This window comes from Puma concolor, chromosome D4, assembly GCF_028749965.1.
Source record: "Puma concolor isolate L17-30 chromosome D4, mPumCon1.1.hap2, whole genome shotgun sequence".
In the NCBI taxonomy this organism is placed as follows: Eukaryota; Metazoa; Chordata; class Mammalia; order Carnivora; family Felidae; genus Puma; species Puma concolor.
In genome coordinates, this window is record NC_141679.1 from 15,234,053 (window position 1) to 15,261,070 (window position 27,018).

The 27,018-nt window shown below is 40.9% G+C and overlaps 1 protein-coding gene across 1 annotated transcript in view; it reads right to left on the reverse strand.

Annotated features, from left to right (window-relative positions):
- ALDH1A1 (aldehyde dehydrogenase 1 family member A1) overlaps window positions 1–27,018 on the reverse strand; it is a 59,417-nt gene that overhangs the window by 28,872 nt on the left and 3,527 nt on the right. Inside the window, exons 2-7 of the mRNA XM_025931486.2 lie at window positions 16,293–16,397; window positions 8,019–8,159; window positions 5,700–5,829; window positions 3,508–3,569; window positions 1,611–1,739; window positions 66–179 (exon numbers count right to left, since the gene is read on the reverse strand). Of these exons, the coding sequence (XP_025787271.1) occupies window positions 66–179; window positions 1,611–1,739; window positions 3,508–3,569; window positions 5,700–5,829; window positions 8,019–8,159; window positions 16,293–16,397 (681 nt within the window). The remainder of the gene's footprint in view (window positions 1–65; window positions 180–1,610; window positions 1,740–3,507; window positions 3,570–5,699; window positions 5,830–8,018; window positions 8,160–16,292; window positions 16,398–27,018) is intronic.

Below are 27,018 nucleotides of genomic sequence, written 5' to 3' on the forward strand. Positions count from 1 at the left end.
AAACACACGCTTCTGACACCTGGAGATACAGACATTCCTCACTACTGGCCCGAGTAACTGATTACCTCTGTAGATCCTGTGAAGGCCACTTTGTCTATGTCCATGTGGGAAGAAATGGCCGCCCCTGCGGTAGGTCCATAACCAGGCACAATGTTCACTACTCCTGGAGGGAAACCTGCCTGAGGATACAAAGTAAAATATTTACAACAGAACTGAGAATCTCATTCTACGACAAAAAAGAGGAGTGTATGGGATCAAAGTTTCTCTTTATGCCGAGCTTATGAGTTTCTCTACCAGGAAAGATTCGTTTATGTGGTTTTATTATTATTATTTCATTTCTCAGCCCACTTAAAATAACCTCAAGAGTTGCATTGCTGGGGAAGTATTTCTCCTCGGGGTAAGACCATGTTTGACTTTTATGGGTCATTGCCCCAGTGATGGCTGTCTCAAGTTTCCTAACGGTAACTCAGAAAGATAGTATGGGTAAAAGAACTTGGTAAATTACTCACATAGAAGGAAAGCAATGCGTTTATTAACCTATCAGCAAATCTAAAAGGATCTTACATTTTTAGTTTCTAGCTATTGATTGTGCAGGGCATACCAACTGGGTGGCAAAAGCCTACTGGCAATATTTAATCAGTAAAACATTAGATAAGAATCGTCATCCCGTGCATGATTAAGTGGCACAGACTGATTTCATTCCTCGTTAAAAAAATGATGAGGTAGAAAACAGTGTGTACCTGAGATGGGCACCATCACATTTCACGTTGTAGGCACCAACGTGCCCCATTTTGATATATCTTTGCCTTTTTTTTAAAGTGAAGAATAGTTTTAAGATTTACACTCAGGTTTTTAAAATTTAAGTGTCTAGTAACTAAAGCTTGTTTTCTAAGTTCTGGAAAGACATGAAGGACAATGGGCAATAAATTGTTTGCAAGAAAAAAGATATTAACACAATCCAGACAGTGGATGGAAATAAATTTCACGTGCAAATTTTTTTTTTGCCACTTGTTAAGCAAGAAGGCAAATGCAGAGGAAACTAGAATAGAAAACAGAACATAAACATGTCCCCTTGTGGGTAGATGTGTTCAAAAATTATGTGGCACAATATTACAAGTGAGCAGAGAGGCCTCCAACCTTCGAATGGACTAGTTTTTTTTTTTTTTTTTTTTTTTTAATTTTAAATCGCAGAACCTCCAGGCCATCGGTACCGGTTATAAACCAATTTTCATTTCAATATCCAAAAGAAGGATACTTCAGTTTCAACATGAAGTCATATTCATGAGAGTTAGGCCAAAGAAACAAATAAACAAGGGGCGCGGTCTCCCAAAAATGAATGAACATTAAAAAATTTTTAAAAAGAAACAAACAAAAGTGATCCTAAGGTGACTGTTTGACATGAAGCCTTTGAATCTGGCATCTTATCTCCATTTGGGCAGAGGTGCATTTGGGCTGATTGCAAAAAATCTCAACTGGCAGCCATATTAAATTTGTCTTCATCACTGGCCAGGAGCCATTGGGAGGTAGTTTAGGGGAGCACAAAGTGAGGTCTTCTTATTGTAAATGAAGGCTCCCGAGTTCTTGTGCATATTTTGATGGGGGAAACTCACCTCTTGTATTAAAGATGCCACGTGAAGAGCAGTGAGAGGAGTTTGCTCTGCAGGTTTGACAACCACTGTATTTCCGCAGCTAAGGGCAGGCCCTATCTTCCAAATGAGCATGACCAACGGGAAATTCCACTAGAAAGCAATATATAACAATAGATTCTTTGTATCACTGAAAGCTACCTTTGCCAATCTAACTTCTACATTATCCACTACCCATTGATGTGAAATAATAATTGTGGTAGTTTTGTGCGGTCAACTGGTGTATTCGAATTCAGTTAATTGCTAAAAGCAAACTCATAAATGCTAAAAAGCTCCAAGTAAGCTAGATGTGGGACGGGAGTGGAAGAGAGCCATACAATTTTATCAAGGGCTGTTATTATGAGTTCTTCATCTACTGGAGGGGAAAAAAAATCACTGCATGGTTTAAAAATCAAACCTTGCTATTAAACACACTAGAAGTTATCTGTACGTGTTTGAAAAGTGTGATTATTCCTCCTTCCTTATAGATCATTTATTGTAACTACACACCCAATAGTAAGACTTAACAGTGACCTGAAACTAATATAACACTGTATGTCAGCTATACTTCAATAATAAAAATTATATGTATGTGAGTGTGTATGTGGGTATGGGGGTATGTGGGTATGTGTTTATTTCTAAGACAAATATCTCGCTAAAGACATTAAAGTTTAGCGTCTGGTGGCTAAGAACTTGGTTCAAATCTCAGCTCAGTCACTGACTAGCCCAGTGAACTCAGACAAGTTACATGCTCTCCTTGGATGATTTCTTCATCTGTAAGTACTGATAAAAATCCTCTCTACTTCGGAAGGTCATCCTGAGGATTCTTCAAGAAAGTAGGCCAAAGACTTAAGAGACTGATTCATCATAGTCATGCAATAAATATTAGCCATTATTAGTGCCCAGGATTTCATAGTTTTTATTAATTTTATTAAGATTTGTGAAGTAATGAGCGATTTCATTCAAAAAATTGCATGTATGCATTTCAGTCTCATTGGAGCAGAAGCTAATTCATTGTGACTTCCTCATTTAAAAACTTCACGGGTGGCTGTGTGGTTCCATCAGTTAAGCAACCAACCCCCGATTTCAGCTCAGGTCATGATCTCATGATTCAGAGATGGAGACTCGTATTGGGCTCTTTGCTGACAACCTGGAACCAGCTTGGGATTCTCTCTCTTCCTCTCTCTCTGCTCATTCCCTACTCGCACCTGCTCTCTTTCTCTCTCTCAAAATAAATAAACGTTTTTAAAAAATAATCAAAAACTTCAGAATACCCTGCCAACTTTTTATTTGGCCTCTTTGAATATGTTGGCGAAATCAGTTACGTAGCCTCCTCTTTTGGGGGTTTAAAAGAAAATCTTCATGATTCTGCTTAAAAATACTACTAAAGGTAGGATACATTCCATACAGTGGTCCAACAGGTCCTTCCATTTTAATTGAAAACAGGCATTTAGGACATGAACACTGGTTGCTACTATTCTCCATGATAAGTCTCAATGAGGAGATTAAAAGTGAAGAATAGAAGCAGAGAAGTTGGTGATGACCACTTTGGTTACATGTGAAACACGGGTCTTAAAAAGAGTACATAACACAGCATTTTAAAAACAAACCATACAGTAAATGTCAATGTCAATGCTGAAACACACTCAAGTACTGAAACACTCAAAAGATACACCACAATATAGATACGATTCTGGGCTAACTCATTTGTATCTAAAGAGTTCAGTCACAGGGAGACCTAAGCTCATCAGTTACTACATTTGGTCCACATTTAGCAAATCTCTGAGAACGTATTTGTGTTGGATAAAGCTTCCTTACCAAATGAAATAGAATTCTTTTTTTTCTGTTTTAAAATGGAAAATGATATAGAAAACCAACTTACAGGAATGATTTGGCCACATACACCAATAGGCTCATGTCTTGTATAAGTAAAAAAGTTTCCATCTGGAAAATAAAACACAATCATTTATGGGCAAATATATTTGACATACATGGGATGGTGGTTTGGGTTGATACTTACAGAAAGGTATACACAATAACTAAAACCAAAAACAAGGGTGCCTGGGTGGCTCAGTCAGTTAAGCATCTGACTTCAGCTCAGGTCATGATCTCATGGCTCATGAGTTCGAGCCCCACGTCTGGCTCTGTGCTGACAATTCAGAGCCTGGAGCCTGCTTTGGATTCTGTGTCTCCTTCTCTCTCTGCCTCTCCCCAAATCACACTCTATCTCTATCTCTCTCCAAATAAACAAACATTGAAAAAAATAATAATAAAAACAAAACCAAAAATTTAGGAAACCAAGAAAACATATCTCCAACCACTTACACAATGAAAAATTGTGTTCTGAAATAGTAATTTGAAATGAGAGGAACCATAAAACTGATATAGGTCAAGAAAAAGATGTGAAAGCAGAAAATATCTGAAAGATATTTAGTTCTATCTCTCACCCATGTAGAAGGGCTATTTTCTAAATTATCCTCATTCTCAAAGTTTACTTTCTTAAGAAAAAAGGTAAAAGGGGGGCACCTAGGTGCCCCTGTCAGTTGAGCATCAGACTCTTGGTTTCAGCTCAGGTCATGATCATGGTTTGTGAGTTCCAGCCCTGTGCTGGGCTCTGTGCAGACAGTGCAGAGCCTCCTTGGGATTCTCTGTTTCTCTCCCTCTTTCTCTGCCCCAACCCCACTCATGCACGTGCACACGCACGTGCACATGTGCTCTCTCTCTCTCTTTTTCTCTTTCTCAAAATATATAAATAAACTTAAAAAAAAAAGAAAAAGAAAAAAGATAAAAGGTGTATGACTAAGAAAATACCTGTTAGAGTGCTATTTCTGACAGTTCTAACTTCTATCAGTAATGGCAAAATTTTTTTGAAGTAAAACTAATAAAATTAGAAGAGAGTAGAATTAAAAAAAAAATATATCTCCCTACAAGCCTACTGCTTATTCTAAAGGCTTTTTTTTCCTACCAAAAAATAAAAGCAGACTCTATTAATCCATGAAAAAAAAAATGCCAGAAGTAAAAGACATTGCTAAAAAAGGTGTCAGAAGTAAAAGACATTGCTTTGCAATCTGGATTTCATTGATTGATATACCTCAAAGTTTGATGTGGTCATTCTGAGGTTACATGGCACATTTTGTTCTGTTCTATTCTAGTTCTCACAAAAACTTCCTGGCTATCATAGCAAGAAAGCTCCTTATCAAGTCTATTTGTACTTAAAATGGTTTCTCCCTCGTCAAAGGGTAAAGCAAGAATTTCTAACATAGCCACATTTCTTGTTTTTTACCATGGTCTCACTGCCCCCCCCCCCTTTTAATTCCTGGCTATCACTTTTAACCTGCTGGAGGCTGTCATGAGATTGAAAATACCCAGGAGGGCCAGCCCAGAGGGTGTTGTACTTCTACAGCCAGTAAGTGCATTTATAGGAATTAAATTCTACCCATCATGTTTTCCAAACTGATGCTTCTTTATATTCATATCTCATTATGTGCATCCTCTACTGAAATAATAAAACACGTACATACACATCTACTCACAAATTCTTAAATTGGGCTGTAAACACAGTCTCATCTTGCTTTGAAGCTACTTGAAATAAATCAATGTGAATTGGTTTGTTTAATTAATCTGCTGTAACTACTGAGTTAGACCAGGCACAGATGACCATAACTGACTCACTCTGGAACATGCAAAGACACTTAAATAATTACATTATAGGAGGGGTATAAATGCCACGACTGGAATACACAATAAATAATTTGAGGCCAGCTTTGAAAAGTTTGTGCCTTGAGAGAGACAATTGCCCTAATTCAGTGATTGTGGGCACAAGACTGCTCTTGCTTTAAAATTGTCTAACACATCTGTAGTGGTACTTTCTGTGTGACTATGCAGAAACAATGTTAAAAAGCTATGTGATAAATCTTAGCAGAAGTTCAGAGCTGCATCATCTCAAACTCGAGGTGAAAATAAGACTGCCTTTTTGGGTGACATCTTTAAAAAGGAGGATTTGGAATAATGCAGCTCTACAGTAATCTGCTCGCACCTATCCCCCATCCCTGGTGGTTTCTCAAAGCTCCTTACCGATGGGTATCGTGCGACCCTGGATCTTGTCAGCCCACCCTGCACAGTAGCGTAATGTCGTTATGCAACCCCCTAAATCCATCTGATATGCATTGGAGAATAGTTTTCCACCATTCATTGACTCCATTGTCTGAAAAAGAAATCAAACCTCAAACATAAACTTCCACAAACATTTTAGATTAAAAAATACAGCGTTATTATTTTCAATGATCATGTGTTAGAGAATTTTGGAAATAGAAAGAAATCCTGTAAGCCATCTTATATCACCTTCCCTTTCTAACAAAGGGGGTAAAACAGAAAAGGGCTAAAAGGACTTACTTAGACTTGCTTAAGGTCACATACCAAGATCCAGATAGAAAGGGCAGTGAGATTCTGGTTACTAACCCCTAGTGTTCCTTTCTTCCATCTCATTCTGACTGTCCTCCAGCTGACCAGCTTTCTAGGAATTGGTTCCAATTTGATAGACACGAAGTTGGTGAGAGTGAGTACACCTAGTTTCGTTAGATCAGAGCTCCAACAAAATTTCACTTAGTGCATAAATACAGCTGTGGGACAGTTAAATATCGGGGACTATTAATAGTGCCTCAATGATTAGGGTGCCTGGGTGGCTCAGTCAGTTGAGCGTCCGACTTCGGCTCGGGTCATGATCTCGCCGTTTGTGGGTTCGAGTCCTGGGTCGGGCTCTGTGTTGACAGCTTGGAGCCTGGAGCCTGCTTCAGATTCTGTGTCTCCATCTCTCTCTCTCTCTCTCTCTCTCTGCCCCTCCCCTACTCTCTCTCTCTCTCTCTCTCTCAAAAATAAAAAAAAAACATTAAAAAAATTAAAAAAAAACAGTGCCTCAATGATTTTTAATTTTTGCATGCCGTTTGGATATAGCCAATCAAGTTACACAAACTTCAGTGACCCCTGCATCTTTTAGTTCATGAGTTTTCTTCAGTAGAAGTTTTAATTGTGAAAGTCCCAGTTTTGCCACTGTTATCATAATTCTTGTTTGAGTGGTCAGGCTGTAAAGCGCAACATTTTCTGGTCTAGTGCTCTAACCGTCTATTGGTATCAGATGACCTGTCTTCCTTTCCTCCTTCCCTTAAGCAGGAACTCTTAAGAGCTCTTTGGGACCTCATGTCCGGCCAGGGCAGGAATGTCCGGGTGACAAACTGTTAAAACAGCTCCTCGTTTATCAGACAATCTTCTGTCTCTGCATTATGTTGTGAGCCATCTCAAAACTTAGATCGAACGTGATTTTCGTGTCCTGATTTTCTTTCCCCCTTAGGAGCTTATCAGACAGAGGGAGCAAGCCCTCTACACTCCACAGAGCAGCTAAATAAGAAAAGTCAAGTTTTGGCAAATTCTGCTTTCTTCCTCCAGGACATTTTGGTTAATGTAATACTATTGTGTGTAACTCCTAAGTCCACACTTTTGCATACTTTGAATTACGCTGAACCTTTAAATAATAAATAGTTCTTTGATTAACTATAATTGCTCCTGTTGATTTAAAAATAAGTATAGAGGCTTCTTTGTTACTGCCAGTAAAAGATTCTAAAGGTAATAAAAATTTGCTCTGAAACTTGATCTTGGTTGGTATTGGTTTGGGTTCAATTGGCTTCACTATAATACCTAACTAAGAAGAAAATAAGGAAACACCCCGCCCATTTTACTTAACTGACTCATCTAACTGCCAAAATGTTTTTTTTTCCTCAGTATACATTAAAATATAATTATTATAAGCCATGCACGATTGGATTTCTTTCCTTCTTCTTCACCTTTTTCAACTGTAAAGAGAATATCATTTAATCGAGACCATTGTGGATGCATACATTTCAGGAGGGGAAAAAGCAGCCATTTATTTATTAAGTGTCTTGGTGGGCTAGATTAAAGAGAAATAGGTTTATTTTAGAGAAATATTCTGGGCACCTTTGACAAATTGTATGAGATTTTCCATAAAAAGCGTCCCATGTTCAAGTAAGTTGGAGAAACCCAGTGTACTATTCTAGGCTATTCACTGCATGTGACCTCGTTGAAGGCTCTAAGGAATTCTAGAATAGAGAAAAGAAATTCGCGTAGGTTGGTTTAACTTGGATTGCCAAGGTTTAGACTGTAGAATCTACACGAGTAGAAATTAACATCGTCTAGAACTAGAGTGCAGATTACTACTCGAGAATAAGCTCACTGATAAGATTTTCTGTACTGGAGCTGGTCGAGGTCTTTTCGTTTTGTTTGTAGTGAGCATGTAGTGATGACTAAAACATAACCGAAGTGCCAATCCAAACAACGAGTACTTTCTAGAGATCTCGCTACCTGCCCAGTTGGATTAATACTCACTGCCAGGAGAAGACGATCTCTTTCAATTAAGTCAGCCAACTTGTATATTAGCCGCCCTCTCTCTGAAGCATTCATGGTGCGCCATGGAGAGCCGATCTGAAAAGCCTGTCTTGCGGCCTTCACTGCTTTGTCAATATCCTCCTGTAAGTCAAAGGGAATTCAATTCAGTAGCCTAAACGCATTAGCGAATCCAATGGCAGGAACCCTATAGAACAGACTAAAGGTCCTCATAAGTGGATGCTGTGTCCTCATTAGCCCAACGTCTAGCACATTGTACAAACTCAAGTATCGTATACTGGAATTATATACCTGCTGCCTAATCTTTGGAATGATGAATTCCACACACAGAACTCAGGCTTGATTTCCTAGAATAGAAATATTATAATACTTAAGTATTGCTATCACTGAAAGGCTTCCCATACATATATCAAATCATGTTCTAATTACTTTACACACATTAACTTATTTGTTTCTTTTCTTAAGTGTTTATTTATTTCTGAGAGAGAGAGAGAAAGAGAGAGAGAGGGAAAGCACAAGCAGAGGAGGGGCAGAGGGAGAAGGGGACAGAGGATCTGAAGTGGGCTCCACACTGACGGCACAAGAGCCTCAACGCTGGGCTCAAACTCCCAAATCGTGAGACTATGACCTGAGCTGAAGTGGGATACTTAACGGACTGAGCCCCCTAGGTGCCCCAATTCAGTTGATTCTTAAGAATTTTGTGAGACAAATATGTTCCCCATTTTACCGATGAAGAAAGTGAAGCAAAGAGAGAGAGGAAGTTTGCCCAAGGTCAGTGGCAGGAAGTGGCAGAAGGGAATTTTAAACGGAGCGCCTCTGACTGTAGAGACTGCTCTTCACCACTACGTGATACTGCTTTGGTGACTGCGTTACCAAGAGTTCCAGGGAAAGCTCAAGATCTACTAAAATGGTGTGTATCTTCTTGGATGGCCGGTGACCTTATAGCCTATACACTTTCATCTGGAACCTACTGCAGGTGTATAGGAACTGGGTTTTGCTGTTGAAGGGTAAAAATCATAATCGTGTGTTCATTCCTCTTGTGTAGAGAGAAAAAAGCATAGCAGAGTGAAACTGGTATAGAGAAGGATCTGTCTACATCTGGTTTCAGCTCAGGTCATGATCTCATGATTCGTGAGTTCGAGCCCCGCGTCGGGCCCTGTGCTGGCGGCTTGGAGCCTGCTTGGGATTCTTTCTGTCTCTCCCCCTTCCCCTCTCCCCTGCTTGTGCTCTCTCTCTCTCTAAAAATACATAAAAATTTTTTCAAAATTAAAAGAAGTGTAATCTGGTGTGATGCAGTGATAATATTCACCGAGCACAAGTAAACATCCTTTCACTGTAATACATCACACACTTGTTTATCTCACTGCCTAGCCTTTGAGGTTAAATATGTATATAGTCATATTTTGGGTATTCAGCTAATCACACTGATCGTTTATATTTGGACGTTGTTTTAGGCCATGGGCTCTAACCTTTTCCAAGTTATTTTCAGACAGCAGTGTTTGGGGAAAAAAAACAAAAACACAAGAGTCTGAAATTGCCAGCAGGATCTGTGGATACCACAGCTTATAAAATATATGCTGCTCTGTGTTTAAACAGACCTGTGTGCCCCAGCTTTCTCTTGGATTCTTCTGTCAGTGTTCTGCTATTGGCCTTAACCAAATATGGTTTATCAGAGGCGTCCTGGCCTCCCGAAGGGATATGGGAAAAAATGACTTCAAGACAATTAACTCTGTCATACGGAAAATACATTCCTGAAATAAAGACCTTTTTGTGGTTGTGTCCTTTGGGTTATAATCCTCCTTTTCTCCTATCTTCTATTTTATCTCGCAGGCATAGAAATAGAGTAATGGTGGTTAATACATAGCTTTGGAAGAAAACAACTCAAGTTTGAATTCTGTTTCCTCATCTATTATCTCTGTGAGTTTTGGGATATCCATCCTTCCTTCCATCCATCCATCCTTCCACCCATCCAAAAATATGTCAAACACTATTCTGTAAGTCTCGGCATCAGGTTGCTAACGATAAAATAGCGAAGATGGGAGACTGTCCTTTTGAAAATTAAATAAGGTAACACTGGAAACACATTTTCTATGTGACAGACATTACATTGAGTGTTCACTAAGTGGTAGCAAGTGCTGTCATATTTGCGGCAAAACAACCTTAAAACAACTCTCAGTTCTAGTATATTTTAATTTTTTCCTTTCAGTTTTCACTACCCTGTATCATTTTAGGGCTTTATTATCTCATACTGCTGCTAATCTTCCCATGTCCATTATCTTCTCTCACCAAACTGTCTTTTCTACTGCTATCAGGCTAATCTTCCTCAAACAATTTTACGTGATCCCTTTCCCTTTCAGATATTTGCAATGTCTCCCCTTGCCCTACGGTCCTAAGGCCAGACTCCTCTTCCTGATTTTCAAGACCCAACGTTATGGGGCACCACCTCACCTACCCAAACTTGTGTTTACATTTTTTTCTCCTCTGTCTAGCCCAACTGCTTCTCATCTTTGCTCCTGCCATTCTCCTTCCCTAGAATGTTCTACCAGCACACTCCTTTACTTTGAAAATTCTACATGTTCTTTAAGACCCAGCTCAGGGGCAGCTGGGTGTCTCAGTCGGTTGAGCGTCTGACCCAACTTCGGCTCAGGTCATGATCTCACAGTTCATGAGTTTGAGGCTCACATCGGGCTCTGTGCTGACAGCTCAGAGCCTGGAGCCTGCTTCCAATTCTGGGTCTTCCTCTCTCTCTCTGCCCTTCCCCCACTCACACTCGGTTTCTCTCTTTCTCAAAAATAAACATTAAAAAAAAAAAAAAAAAGACCCAGGTCAAAGATCAGAATCTACCTAAACTCTTGCCAGGCTAATCCAGCTTGATAGTAGCTACTAGTTAAGAGTTTACCAAGCTCTACGCACTAAGTGACACCCTCCATAACCCCGCAGTTTCTACCACGGTTAAGTACCACGCACCTTGTTTTACAGGACATGAAATCCAGCAGGAAACCTAGCAACCAAAGTTAGATCTCACATCTGGCTCCAAAATCCAATTTCATAGCTTTGCAAGAATATCCTGATAGTGATCTTTGCAATGAATATTTATTGCTATCTGTATTAAAAGCTGTGCTATTCCTTACTATTCTGGGCCTACAATAGGCAGTTAATAAATATTTAATAATTTAATGACCTATCTTTTAAACTCATCATATTACATTGATTTTATAGAAGAGTGCTCCTGATATAAATAATTTGCTGATATTGACATTCACATCGTAAATCGTACTTTAATCAATTCCATTATGTAACAGAGCCTTTACATTAACCAACCGTATTAGGCATGAAGCTTGTTGTTACAAACATAATAAAAGTTTTACGACTAGTATCTCTTGGCTCTTTATTCCGGGACTATAGCATCTGCAAGGACATTAGCTTTTTAATCAACCAGTAAACAGTTTGGTACGTTCAGATTTGCCACCATCAACAACGCTTTTGCCTTAGAGTGTTTAAAATGTTCCTTTTTTTGAAGTAAGGGACTAAAGCTGAATGGATGAAAGCGGATTGAATGAAGATAAAATATGAAAGTCCTCTTAAACATGGTTAAGGAAAGACAAACTTTTCTATCACTCCCAGGATGTGCATTTCCATAGTAAATCCATTCCAATTTGGAGAAAATAGTTCTCAGACCAGTTTTACTTTTACACTTGTCATAAGCACTTACTTTAATGGACATTTACTTTTATCCCCACCAATTATTTGTTAGGTCATGCTTAGTATTAAAAGCAGTTTTCAGGATTAGTCAATATAGCCTAAAAGAGCCAGTGAAGTGAAAAGAAAACAGTTCCCACCCACATCAGTGCTTTGCTTTGTAAGTTCCATTTGTTCTTGCCCCTCCTCCTTTCTTTATAACACCATTGAAAGGCGGTATATAGCCCATTGTTAGCTCCATTCTGCTCATAAATTAAATCCCCCAAACCTCTTGGCTCATTATCTAAAGAGTCAGTTCCAGAATATTAGGTTTACGGTGACTGTGTAATTTACTAGATTTGTACCTTTCACTAAGCAACGTTAGAAGTTAGTACACATTTGTCGGCAAAACTGTGAGACCAGCAATAATTACTTAGAAAGAAACGTTAGTAGATTACCCCTGAAAGAGAACACGATGACAAGAGTGCTAAATATTAAGCAAGCTGTTGCTTACGCCAAACAGTTTATATCATAAACAACTGAACTCAAATGATCAAGTATCCAGCAACTCGATTAGCATTGTGACCTGATTTGAAGCTTTGCTGGATGTTAATGAGTGTCCCTGATCTACATTTGCACAGACAATGCTGCTCTGCTATGAGCAGGAGTAAAACTGCCAAAAAGCACACAGCAAACAAATGACCAACGTTTCTAAAGCTTCAGGTTTGATCATCAGCTCTCCCTCACTACGGTTTAGGAAGAAGGTAAATGCCACCACGATGCCAAGAAAAGTCCTCAGACTGCCTGAGGAGATTCAGCTGGAACTCCTGGCACAGATTTGTTTCACTGATGAAACTAAAGTTGGAAGCCCGTGGCAAAGAGAGATGTCCAAGGCACCAGAGCCAAAGCATCCGGAATACTTGTTCTGTTGTTAATTGCAAACTGCAACCAGTTCTGCGGTCTTACTCCTGAGTAGCATTTATACCTCTGGAGAGAAAGAGGAGGCAGCTGTCAGGGGGCTCAAATGTACCTTACCTTGCCCTTTATTGTTTTCCCCACCACCCCAGGGTCTCCAGAGCTACTCAAGCAACCAGAAGGACACTTGATGTAATATGGTGCTTTAATGCAGTGCTGCGTAGATCTCTGGAAGTCTCTGATAAAACGTCATTCCTCTTTGTTGAATGTGAAGAACACATTTTCCTCTTATTTCTAGGAATAGCCCAAAGGACACAGACTTCCGGGTCTCCTGGAGCATGTGACCAGGGACCATCAGTATGTCTCTGCTCAAGTTTGGTCTTGTCACATTTCATAGAGGTGCAGAGTGATGATCACAGAGCAGGTTCCAACTCTAACATTTTACTTATTAAGTCCATGCCCTCCATTAAATGCTAACAGAGGGGATACAACTTATTAATACCTAGTTCAGTGGTTCTCCAAGTATATTCCTCCACCTCCAACCCAACAAACTGGCAACATCAGAGTCACCTGAGAATCTGTCAGAAATGCAAATTCTCAGGCCCCACCCTAGAATTATGGAAACAAACTCTAGGGGTGGGTGGGGCCCGGCCATCTGTGTTTCAACAAGCCTTCCAGGGAATTCTGTTGCATGCAAAATTGTGAGAGCCACTGCCTTAGTCAACAGTTAATTTAGTATTAGATTTTTAAGATGAGGTGTGTGGAGTATATGGAAGCTCAGAGCTTGACAGAGGAGATTAGCTCATTCATCCGTTACCTGTAGAGTGTTAGACCCTGAAAATATAAAGGTGAGATGCAGTGTTGGTCTCTACAAGAAGCATGCCGTCTCAGACAAATGAACCCAAACCTATACAACACAAGGGTGATAATATAGGTGCATATGATGTCCTCTAATGACACAGGAAGAGGGCAATGCTACCTGGGAAGTTTGGGGTGTTTTAAAGAAGTGTAAAACCCTATAAAGACTGAGGTTTTTGGGGGTGCCTGGGTGGCTCAGTCAGTTAAGCATCCGATGTCCGCTCAGGTCATGATCTCAGAGTTCATGGGTTCGAGCCCCATGTCGGGCTCTGTTCTAATAGCTCAGAGCCTGGAGCCTGCTTCCGATTCTGTGTCTCCCTCTTTCTCTGCCCCGCCCCCATCGCACTCTGTCTCTCTCTGTCTCAAACAAAAAAAAAAAAGACATTAAAAAATTTTTTTTAAAAAGACTGAGGCTTTTTTACGTGCCTGGCACTGTTAAAACATTTTACATCTTTTCTTATTTAACCTCCCCCAAGTTTTCCCTATCTCCCCATTTTACCCAAAAAGCAACAGAAACTCAAAGAGGGTAAATAAACTATGGAACAGCTGTGGTCTCGCTGCAGATAATGATCTGAACTGGGTTCCAAGGGCTGCACCGTGACCTTGGCAGTCACGGAGGCTGATTCTGGGTGTGGTGAAGGTGGGACTCCTACGTTTTGGGGGAGGCCTGAGAAAAAGCCAAAACCAAGAGAGTTGTGGTTTGTTTGTTCGTTTGTTTCCCCAGAGCTGGTAAGAAGCCTGTGAAGAATTTATGTACGGATAAACTCTGGTGTATACACAAAGTGAAATCTGAAAGCAGGTGACATTTGTCTCCCTTCTATTAGGCTTCTACTTCTCAAGCTGTCGACCCTTCTGGCTAAACTCTGCATTCTTGCCCCTTGAGGCACGGATCTTATGTCTTCTGATAATACTGCCACCTGAATCCAGGCGCTTCTCTAAACCCAAACGAGCCTCTCAGGTCTATGGCTATCTTAAAATAGATCTGCAAGGCTTAATCTCACCTCGGTGATGTCACCAAGTGGGTAGAAGGTAATGAAAGAGTGGGAGCTGGGTAGGAACATGGCACTGACCCAGCGAACCGAACATTGTGCCACAAATGGTATGCACTTTGGATTGTTATCCTGACTTCATCTTTCAGTGGTCTTTTTACGTAGCGAAATAATTTACCTTTTGATACCTTACGAGACAGAGATTTAAAGCTTGATAACATTTGGACTACTAACGACTGAGAAACAGGGGCGCCTGGGTGGCTCAGTCAGTTGAGCATCTGACTCTTCATTTCAGCTCAGGTCATGATACCAGGGTCTTGGGATAGAGCCCCGTAACAGTCTGCATGCTGAGTGCAAAGCCTTTTTGGGATTCTCTCTCCCTTTCTCTGCCTCTTCGCCGCTCACACTCTTTCTCTCTTTCTATAAAATTAAATTAAATTAAATTATTAAATTAAAATTTAAAAAAAGACTGAGAAACACATATACATTTTAAGGTATATATTCATATAAAAATTTTGAAGGCTTTTACTCTCCTCATGCCCCAGGCTATTTAATATTACCCTATCTTACTTTTATAATAATCACAAAGTAAGGTTGCCCTGCCAGTCTCAGGCTCTGGGGTCAGAAGGACAGCATTTGAATACTGATTTTGTTATTTATTAGCAACATCACCTAAAGTAAATTAGCCAACTTGTCCGTTCTGCTATTTCATTATCATTTGTGAAAGTGGTCGCAAATGATAGGTTTCCCACTGGGATGCTTGAGGCTTAAATTAATATTTAGAATTTTTAAAAAAATGATAAAAGTTGGATTTTGTTGTTGTTAGCGTGATTAGCTAGAAAGCAACAATACCTTTAATGGTTCAGTTTCAGGATTTAAAAGTTCAATTTTTAAAGGTACTAATCAATGTTCTTTCAATGATTTTTTTTTTAAATTTTTTTTTTCAACGTTTATTTATTTTTGGGACAGAGAGAGACAGAGCATGAACGGGGGAGGGGCAGAGAGAGAGGGAGACACAGAATCAGAAACAGGCTCCAGGCTCTGAGCCATCAGCCCAGAGCCCGACCCGGGGCTGGAACTCACGGACTGCGAGATCGTGACCTGGCTGAAGTCGGACGCCTAACCGACGACGCCACCCAGGCGCCCCTCTTTCATGATTTTTAATCAACTAACTTGGCAATATACCATTTCAAACGTCCTACATTGTTTGCTTAGTTTCATTTTGCAACTTAAAAAAGAACAATTTTAAATCTTTTTTTTTTGAAGTTTATTTGTATTTATTTTGAGAGAGAGATAGAGAGCAAGTGAGGGAGGGGCAGAGAGAGAAGAAGACAGAATCCCAAACAGGCTTCGCGTTGTCAGCACAGAGCCCGATGCAGGGCTTAAACCCACAAACCATGAGGTCGTGACTTCAGCCAAAATCAAGAGTCGGACGCTTAACCGACTGAGGCACCCAGGCGGTCCAAAAAAAAAAACAAAAAACAAAAAAAAACCATTTTATAAGAATAAGGGATTTCTCTACTCTATCCGTCTATGACCAATCACTTTACATATAGTCTGTTTGTACAATAAGCCCCAATATTATTTAAATTGAAGAGCAAGCAAGGAGAAATAGTGTAAAAAAAACCCAGCACAACACCCAGAAACCTAGGCTCATCATTATCACAAGGCTACTGGGTGCCCTTTATGTACCAAGAAAATTTTCCCACAGGGCCCCAGAAATGGTATTTTCATGACATGTTACAAGTTGTGGCCTGTTTGGGAGCTCAGGATGTTGACCAACAAAGAAACCCGGCCTATGTGCTGCGAAACCCACCTTATCTCCTTCTTCTACTTCACAGAGTTTCTCTTCGGTTGCAGGATTAAAGACAGGAAATTTCTTGCCACTCACTGAATTATGCCACTCGTTGTTTATGAAAATCTATAGAGAGGAAAAGAAAGGAGCGTTTAAATATGCAGCAAATTTCAGAAGTTCTTTTACAGACTTACAGCATTTCAATAGGCCTAAGTGAGGCCAATGTTAAAACCTTACCTCCTTCACCTACCTCACCTGCCCCACCCTACAAGGCATTTTGGGCCGTTCAAAACATTTATACACACGGACACACACGCGTGTGCATGTGTGTGTACACACACTTATTAAAACAAAGCAATAATGGGGCGCCTGGGTGGCTTGTTGGTTGAGCGTCCGACTTCGGCTCAGGTCATGATCTCACAGTCTGCGGGTTTGAGCCCCGCATCGGGCTCTGTGCTGACAGCTCAGAGCCTGGAGCCTGCTTCCGATTCTGTGTCTCCCTCTCTCTCTGGCCCTCCCCTGCTCATGTTCTGTCTCTCTCTGTCGCAAAAATAAATAAAAACATTAAAAAAAATTTTTTTAAACAAAGCAATACTTTGAAATTACACTGAGGTATGAGGTCGTTTGAACCCTAGAAAATACAGACCAGAGAAAAAAATCTAGAAATAGTGCTTGTATCTGAGTTTGAGGTAAGGGCAGAGGCTTTGGTGGCTTTAATTTCGATTAATCATCTCAATTCTTCACTTCAGATTCTGAAGTTTCTCATGTTGGGCTGCTGGAGATTTGGTAACATAAGTGACTATTTTCTGATCCTTTATTTTACTATTTTAAAGGTAGGTTTTAAAAGAAGTTTGCATAGAAAAAAAAATTGGTGAGTGACATGTTTTCACTGGCTTTTTCAAGGCATAAGGGTTGTATTCTTTTAAAGAGATTATCTAATCATTTATTTGCCCTCAGATAAAATCAGGCACTAGATTTCTTAGTGATATCGAAGAGACTTGCATCTAAATAGACAGAGGGGTCTAGAAAACATGGGATTTTGTTCTGCGTATGAAAGAATAGTAATATTTAAAAATGTTAGTATGTCATTTAAAAAGTATGAGTTTCAACCTTTGCTTCATTATGGAGCCTAATAGCGTCTTGATGTGTCATTTTACAGAGTAAAAATATTTTGCAAAGCCTAATTAAGAAGTCCTCCTTTTGTGGTAAATAAAGTTATGTTTTGTTTCTGGAAAAAGCTAGAATTTCTTGTCCCTTCTCTCATTTCATTATTTCTTGTTTATTCTCCTTTTTCTTATTTAGTTTTGAAACATAAAAGTCACCAAAAGCATGCTATTGAACATTATGTATTACAACCTTCCATTAGATTTATTATTACAACATGAATTATTGTACTTAATTGTGAATCACAGAATCACTGTGATACATGCAGTTTTAAATGAAGGGTGACATACGCACTATATTTTTAACATATATCTTAGTTCAGACACCGCCCCTTACTTGATATTTAAAGATAAATTATTAACAGTGCAACCCAGGGGCGCCTGGGTGGCGCAGTCGGTTAAGCGTCCGACTTCAGCCAGGTCACGATCTCGCGGTCCGTGAGTTCGAGCCCCGCATCGGGCTCTGGGCTGATGGCTCAGAGCCTGGAGCCTGTTTCCGATTCTGTGTCTCCCTCTCTCTCTGCTCCTCCCCCGTTCATGCTCTGTCTCTCTCTGTCCCAAAAATAAATAAACGTTGAAAAAAAAAAATTTAAAAAAAACAGTGCAACCCACAGGAAGAAAGTATTGAAACACTGCCCCCCTCCCCCAAACCGAGGTTTAATTTTGTTGCTATACTAAATACAAATCAGTTGGCTATTAAAAATTCCCCAGTGGCAGCTATCAAGATTATACATTTTCAGTTTAGTTACTCATATTGTATATATTTCAAATAACCTGTGAATTTACACTAACTTAGCTATTCTATGAAGTCATGTCTATATCATAGCTTAATATTCTGTCAAATTAGTAAAATGTATATTATCATGTATCCCTAAATGCTTAAGTACAATTAATTCTATATTCTGTAATTGACAAGATTACTTAGACAGCCTGATCTCAAAACTGTTTCCCTGGTCTCCTAAACTTCCATCGTAAAACTTGTCACTTTTTTGAAAAGTCATTTTTAAATGTCTCCCCTCTCTCCTAGGCTGTAAGCTTTGTAAGATAAGGTCGAGAACTATGTTGGTCTGGTTTTCTGGTTTATCCACACAGTCCAATACAATCTCAGCCTTCAGGTGATTTTTAAGGTCCATCAAAGATTCTTGAATAAATAACTTAAAATTGAATCAAAAGACCAACAATCCAGTAGCTACACATGGGTAAGACCAATAATATTCTGCACATGAGCACACTATGATATTTGTGATTTGCTGGAAAAAAAAAAAAAAAACAAAGGGAAGGATGATCTTTCTTATCTGCCTATTCACACCAACACAATTATTTGTATGTCAAAACAGCATCAGCCCAGGTGTTTAGAGGAGCTCGAAAAACTGTAGTGCTAGCCTGGAATTGACAGGGAAAAAATGTGCATGAATAAATAAAGGGGGAGGGGGTGCATAGCAGTTCTGATGAGACTAGAGATTCAAGGACAGAGCCATGGAGGTATGGGAAAGGGTAATGGCACGCAGATAATGTCCTTCATGAAAAACATGATGTCATCTGAGTTCACCTCGAAGAAGGAAAAATTCAATACTGACTTGCCCTGGGGCACCTGGGTGGCTCAATCAGTTAAGCCTCTGACTTTGTCTCAAGTCATGATCTCCCGGTTTGTGAGTTTGAGCCCCTCGTGATTCAAGCCCTGCATCTGGTTCTCTGTTGTCAGCGCAGAGCCCCCCTGGGATCCTCTGTCCCCTCTCCCTCTCTGCCCCTCCCCTGCTCACACACACATGCTATCTCTCTCTCAAATATAAATAAACATTTAAAAAAAGAATTAAAAAGTTACTGACTTGCCCAATGAGTGCATCAGCATTCTAGCCCTCATGAACACATTTTAGAGAATCTTGTAATTACTTTTAAAGAGTATTTTCCTTTATGCATCCCTAGTCCTTACTTTCTTGTATTTTTCTTCCCAAGAGATGGCTGTGAAACATCTTAAACAATGTGTCCCAGATTCGTCTCACTGTCATCCCTAGCTTTATGCTGCTTACACATTCTCTCTCTCTCTCTCTCTTCTTCTCTCTCTCTCTCTCTCTCACAGGCGCACACACACACACACACACACACACACACATTTTCCCTCTCCTGTTAATGACACACACAATTCCTAGTCATCCTTTGGTATCACTTTGTCTTATACTATCATAAAAAGATGGCTTGTTCTTCCTGCCCCCCACCTCTGCTTCATTAGAATATAATCTCCCCCCCCCATCATAATCTTCCTAAACCAACCCAATTCACATTTTGGCCACTCCTTGGGACACTTAGGTGGTTCTTCTAGGTTTTCCAGATATGCTTCTCCTAACCATAAATAGCCCCAATATGCTTTTCCAACTTTTTATTTTTTTCCTCAGTTTACCCTGTATTTTAGTTTCATTCTACTGTCTCAAACACCATGCCCTTCTGCTGCATGCTGTTCCTTTATTTATTCATGCTGTTCCTCAGGCTGAAGTTTCACTGTTTTCTTCTACTCATACTTCAAGTCTCACTTAAAGTATCATCTCCTCGTGATGATTTCACTAGTTGGTCCAATTGGACTTAACATTCTTTTCCCCTCTTTCCTCAACTAGCCTTTCATATCCTGCTATTAAATTACTTATGTTCTTCCAAATAGTGAGTAAATACCTGAGGCACCTGGAAGGTACCATGGGAAAGCATGAGAGAGTGAGCCCCTGCCTTCAAGGGGCTTGCAATCAAAGAAGAGCATGTATTCACATCAGGATCAGCCAGTAAAAAATGGAAGGTTGTAGGGTAAAGACCAGAGCAGTGCTTCAGTCAGTGAATTGCAAAGTGGAACTCACGAAAGGGTAGGAAACGGACCAGAAGAATGCATCCCTGAAGGATGGGATCGGATTGGTGGAAAGAAGGGGAACAAGAGCCAAGGAAGGAACCAGCCTCTGGACACGTGTAACACAGGGAAGAGGTCACGGGACACAGGCAGAGAATTTGTGGAAACAAGTCATAGATAAATTTCGATGATGAAAAGGACGCCAGATTGTAGCGAATCTTGATCTGGTCTGTAGAGTGAGAAGGTTGGACTCTGTTCCGGATGTAATAAGGGCATGACAGGATCAAATGGGTGTTTTAGGAATGCTGATGTTAATGTACCCAACATGGATTGAAGCAGAGCAGCCAGAGTCCCAGCAGATTAGCTGGGAGACAATTTTTAACATTCCAGGCATGCGTCCATAAGGCTGGAGAGTATACTGAGATAGCAATACAGTCTTCGGATTACGAGATATATGCGTTTTCCCCCAAACAGGGGCCTTTCGGCAAACAGAGCCCAGCATACATAATGAGATGACCAAGGTGGCTGTAAAGGCCAGGTACCCTCCCTTCCTTTTCTTCTCCTCAGCCGTGGAAAAGTTTTTGGGCAAGAACTACCTTAATGACCTTTTTCTTTCTGCTTTAATTTTGTGGGTTTTACATTTGACATCTGCCTTCCAGCTAACTGTGTGACCAAATGTTTGTGAATAATCATCTTTTCTGTTGTATAAAATGGTTATGTGAAGCCGTGTAGGCTAACGGATGTTTGGTATAATAATCATGAAACCTATTTCAGGCCCGTGGAAATGATCTATCATGGTGACCACCTCATTTTCCATTTGCTGTTTGCCTTCAGCAAGTTTTGGGGGGAAAGGGATCATCGTATAAAAGAAAAAAATCTTGGGTTCTATTTAACTGTTGTATTAACTACATGCTAATTATGAGTTTGGGACGCAGGATACTTGTGAATAATATATGTAACTAGACCTCAGCTTAAAGTTCACAGTATTGATTGGGAATTAGAGACTCCTATGCATGCTGTTAGACATCAAGTGCTTCTCATTTGGGGAAACAATCAATGGGAATGTGGAGGAAACTTAAAAATTGATTTTTACTTTTTAAATTTTAGATATGTCAGCCTTTAAGGGATGCCTCGTGACCTTTGATTTTAAAAAGAAGTGGCCGTTTCCTGAATGCAGTTTAGTGCCCAAGAATACATCATAATTTTGAGGAAAAAAAAAAGGGCTTTCCAGGGTAAAAATTATGTCTTAATGTGTTTGGCATAAAGTTACAATTCTAAATAAATAAGCCCTTTCCTCAAAATATTTCTGGCTTGGATCAAGCCGAATTTGACTAATAGGCAAAATAAAACCTATTAGCCTTTCCTGTTGATAGAACGTTTTGGAACCTGTTGGCTTAAAGGGGAGAGAGGCCCTGACTCCCTCCAATAGATATCCAAGGTGCCCTAAGGTCACATCACCTCTTTGGGGCTACAGCAGTGGCTTTAGATCCTCTAAGGGAAGCCAGCGCTTTCTCAGTGGCAGAGGGATGTTAATAGCTCACATTTTCTTTTTTTTTTTTTTTTTTTTTTTAATTTTTTTTTTTTCAATGTTTATTTATTTTTGGGACAGAGAGAGACAGAGCATGAACGGGGGAGGGGCAGAGAGAGAGGGAGACACAGAATCAGAAACAGGCTCCAGGCTCCGAGCCATCAGCCCAGAGCCTGACGCGGGGCTCGAACTCACGGACCGCGAGATCGTGACCTGGCTGAAGTCGGACGCTTAACCGACTGCGCCACCCAGGCGCCCCAATAGCTCACATTTTCAATGCACAGAGAATTTCTTTTGCGATACACCAAGGGTGAGGGAGGGTAACGGAATTCCCCGTCTTATGTCCCCTGTGTGCATTTCCAAAACTGAGAACCTGGGTCACAGCATGTGGAGTGATGGGTAAATGTACAGGAAGGGGTATATGCTGTAAATGTGCAAACTCTTCTCAGCATTAAGCACCTACAAAAGTACCAAAGACTTTGGAGGGGGAGGGGGGATATTAAGATGGGGCACGAATAATAGGAGAGGCTGAACAAAAGTCAGGCGGAGGTGTTAAACATTTAAAAGAATCAAAGCTACATCTCCGGCAACTCCTTTCACCCCAAACCCTGAGGCAGCAAAGCAAAATGTTGAGACTGAAAGTAAAAAAAAAAAGAAAAAAAAAAAAAGAAAAAAAAATCTAAAAGGAAATTAAGGAGGAAATAACAGAAGGGAAGAAAATATTTAACTGTAGTCAGAGGAATGAAAACAATGGGAGTGACCAAAACAATTGTAGGAGAAAGAAAATTTTCCTTTCGTTTCTGCTTTATATTATAGTCTGACTTCAGTAACACGAATGTATACTCTTTTACTCTTGTTTGAAAAAGCCCTTCAGCTTTTTCGACTCAGGAAAGGAAAAGATGAGAAGGCATGTCTGTTTCGAAGCACAACTTCCCTACGTCCCACAGGTGACAAAAGTACTCATCAATGACCTCTGCACATCACGCATACACCGTATCAAAGAGGTAAGATGCAGAAGCACCAGAAAGTTCGTCCTTTTTTTCTCTGTATATTTCACGATATTAAGGTTCAACAATACAATTGCTTGCATGGGAGCCTTCTCCCTTCCAAAGAGAGTGCCAGATACAGAGCGCAGTTTGGTTATGTGTTGTTTGCCTTGTTTCAATTTCGTAGTAAGGATCCGGAGAGCAGCGGAAATAGTCCCGTGATAGGACCCGGATGGAGGGGGAAGTTGGTAGTTGTTCAGGCAAAGTTTTGACATCTGTGATATTTGCGCAGATAGATTCCCAGGAAACAAATTTTCATTAACGATTTCAGCATTACAATACAGTCATCAGGTAGAGATATTACAGCATGTGATCAGAAAACCAAATATTAGCAACAATTTACATCCCTTGCAAACAGTGTCTGTGTGGGGGAGATTTTGATACACAGACGTGCTCAAAATATATCGGTTTATGGCATCAGGGTTCACACAAATATCTGCTCCTCTGATATTTTAGCAGTGGCTTGAGTTATGAAGCAACCATTGCCCGTGTTCTTTTGAACATGGCTGTATGTTGCTACTTAAACCTGGTAAATGGGTGAGGGATTTGGCCATAATTATACCAGCATCATGAAAACCCAAACTGCCACCATCAGTAACACCACCACAAGCCAGGTGACTGCTGCTTTGAGAGAAAGGTATCACCACTTTATCAATGCCTGTTTTCCCATGAGGTTTCAGATATGTATCTGTATTACATCAGCCCACAGATTACTCATGCCACATCGGAGGCATGACCTTAACTTTGGGTTCCTCTGCAAAGGAGCTTTTTCCCATAATCCCTAAGAGTCTTCTCACACAGCCCTCTCATTCTGGCAAGAAGGTATTGACAAATCTAGTAGGTGAAGTCCAGTTTAAAGAAGTCACGTGAACACTTGAAGTAGCGAGACTCCTCGTGGAACTGGGCTCAAACTATCCCTTAGAGCATGCGTTATTCACTTTAGGATTGCTGCTGATTAGGTTTCTTGAAGCAGGCAGGTGCCAGAGAATGAAATGATTTGCCAAGACAGTAGTCCTCAGAGATGAGCTAAAACATTGCATTTGTACTGAATGGTTACCTCCCGGGAGCAAAATCAATGTTGGTTCCACCATGGGTTCGTGGCCACCACCTGGCTCCTGTTGGACTCAGGCACTTTCTGAAGGGGGAAGGTCAGTGATTCTGAGCTGGCTGCATGTAAGTTTCTGAGAGAAAGAGAAAGTCAGGTCCCTAAGCAACTAGGTGATGGTCATTACAGGTAAAATTATGAGGTTGACCCAAAACTATTAGGCCATTACTGTTCGTCAAGTGGCCACACTTTGAGTGGCATCAGCAAAACGAGGAAGTCTGTTAGACATGCAGAATCTGAAGGGCGTCTGGGGGGCTCGGTTGGTTAAGCATCTGACTTTGGCTCAGGTCACCATCTCACGGTTTGTGAGTTTGAGTCCCGCGTCGGGCTCCATTTTGATAGTGTAGAGCCTGGAGCCTGCTTCGGATTCTGTGTCTGCCTCTGTCTCAGACCCTCCCCCACTCGTGCTCTGTCTCTCTTTTTCTCAAAAATAAATTAAAAAAAAAAAGAAATGCATAATCTCAGACCTCACTGCAGAATCAGAAGTTACATTTCAGCAAGAATCCTCCCTGAATCACCTGCATAGTCAAATTCGAGAAGCACTACCCTAGAGTGCCTTCTCTCTTGTTGGTCCACCTGTCTGGGGATCTAGTGCCCAAATCATACCTCTACTTTCATCATCCAAATGTCCACTCTCTCAATCAGAGTGAGGAAGGCACAATACAAATGAAGCAATGGGTCTGAAAGCACTTGTTAGAGACCATCCAGAAGGATGCGAGTGGGACCGCGGCTAGCATGTAGGGGGAAATGGTATCGTGTGGAAAAGTATCAGATCTGAAATGAGAAGCTTCGAAATCCAGTTCATTCCGTCCGTGCCTCCTGAGGGCTGTGTGACCTTGACAAATCACTGAAGATGTCTGCACTCTGGTTCCCTCAGCTTTAAAATGGGACACTAGTAACATGTTCTAACTCCCTCCCACGGGTTACTTAGGAGCCTCAAATGAGAGCAGTAGATGTAAGCATTTTTAAACTATGGCAGGCGTTGCAAGAATTCATTCCATGTCCATCAGGAATAGAATCCCTAGAGAATTGCAAGAGTCATCTTGGAAAGGAGAGGGTTAAACAGAGCCTGGACCAAGCAGCTAATAAGTGCCAGGCGTTTTCCACAAATTCCCTCACTTAATTCTCACGGCCACTTTCCAAGGTAGTTATTATTATTCCCAATTTACAGACAGGGTAACTGAAACTCAAGGAGATTAGAAGCCTGGCCAAGGTCATAGCATGAAATAAGTAGAAGAGCTGGAAATCGAAGCCGCGTTTATCTTGTTAAGCCACCGTCCCTTGCAGCCACCCAGCTATTTGTTCAACTGCTTGCAAGCCAAAAGCAAACAGAATATTGCCTCAATCAGAAGGGAGTTAGCAACATTTCCCAAGTGAAAGCAGTGCCTCTGCACAATCAGCTTTGTCTTGAACTTGAGTCCCGTTCTGTTTGAAGCAGCCCTCCGTGGTCTCCCTCCTACAAAATCCGTCAGGAGGTCTGGCCACAGCCTCCTCCTCCAGCCTCACCTGCTCTATTCTCTGCCTCCCTTTACTATAGCCCTGTTAGCTTTTTGATAGATCTTTGAACACAGCAGGCTCTTCCCTGTAAAGGACTTTGCACCTGCCCTCACCTCCGGTTCCTTGTTCTCCCCCCCACCCCCTACCCCCACCCCCACCCCCAGGTCTCCAAGGACACTTTATGCTCTGCATCAATCAGGCTCACCTTAAATGTCCCTTTCTTAAAGAGACCTTCCCGAACAGCTCATCAAAAGCAAGCTCTTCCCGTCAGTTGTCCTCTTTAGCATTTATCAAAATTTATGATGAAACTATTCACTGACTGGCTTGTTTTCTTCCCCACACCCTCCAAGAACATAAGCTCCCTAAGGCAAGAACCCTATTAGCCTCCTTATACATCCGACCAAGCACAGAGTGGTAATTCAGTGACTTGTTAAATAAACGGAAGGGAAAATGGGAGGAGGGAAGAGAATGGGGTAGCTGGAAATGCACGCAGCCTGAATTTGTTTGCCATAAGAATTTAAAGAGGAGATACTGGCCCGTGGCCCCTAGTGTGCAGTGATTCACAACTCTTCTCTACCAAAAAGTATCTGTAACTCCGATGTGTTATGCGATGATACCAGAAATCTAAGAAGGTCATCTCTTACTCCAAACAAAAGTGATTCCATAGGAGTTGAAGACACATAGTTCCCATGGACATTGCACACCTCTTTCTAAATCCTCTGCATCACAGCCTCTCCCAGCCCAAACCCCACCTTTTCAATCAAAGCAGAATGTCTGTTTGCTTCCAAGCTTCCCTATTGTTCTCCTTCTTTTTTTTTTTTCCTCAGTTGGCCGCCAACTTCCTCCTGTTGGCCTGGGAACAGCTGAGCAGCAGCTGGAAAGGCTCATGGTCAAGTCCCCTCCAGTAATCAGGAATGGACAAATGAGAGTCAGAATAAAGGGCAGAATAATCCAGCAACTCCATGTTCCCAAGTAATGGTCTGGATCTTAGACAAGACACTTGGTGTGAGGGCTTGTCCCATTCAAAGTCTAGCTGTGTCACTTTCCAGCTGTATGTTTTTTTTTTTTAATGTTTATTTATTTTGTGAAAGAAAGAAAGAGAGAGAGAGAGAGAGAGAGAGAGAGAGAGAGAGAATGAGCGGGGGAGGGGCAGAGAAAGACAGAAAGAGAGAATCCCAAGCAGGCTCCTCTCTGTCAGCAGAGCCCGACATGAGGCTCCATCGCAGGACCTGAGTGAATCATGACCTGAGTGAAAATCAAGAGTTGGACGCTTAACTGACCGACCCACCCAGGCGCCCCTCTAGCTGTATGATTTAAGGCAAGTTTCTTGGCCACTCTGGTCCTCAGTCTCCTCATCTAAAAAACAAGAAAAAGAACCTCCTCCTAGGGTTATCCTAAGAAGTAAATAGAATCAATGCAAATAACTTAGTCAGTCATTAGTACAGAGTAAACACAATTAATTTTAGCTACAACTATTTTCTGCGTGTAAGTGCCTGTGTCTGTAAGTGTATGAAATGTCATTAGCAGATGAACATATTTTCTGGTATGAACATCTTATTGTTCAGTGAGTTAAGGTAAACATTT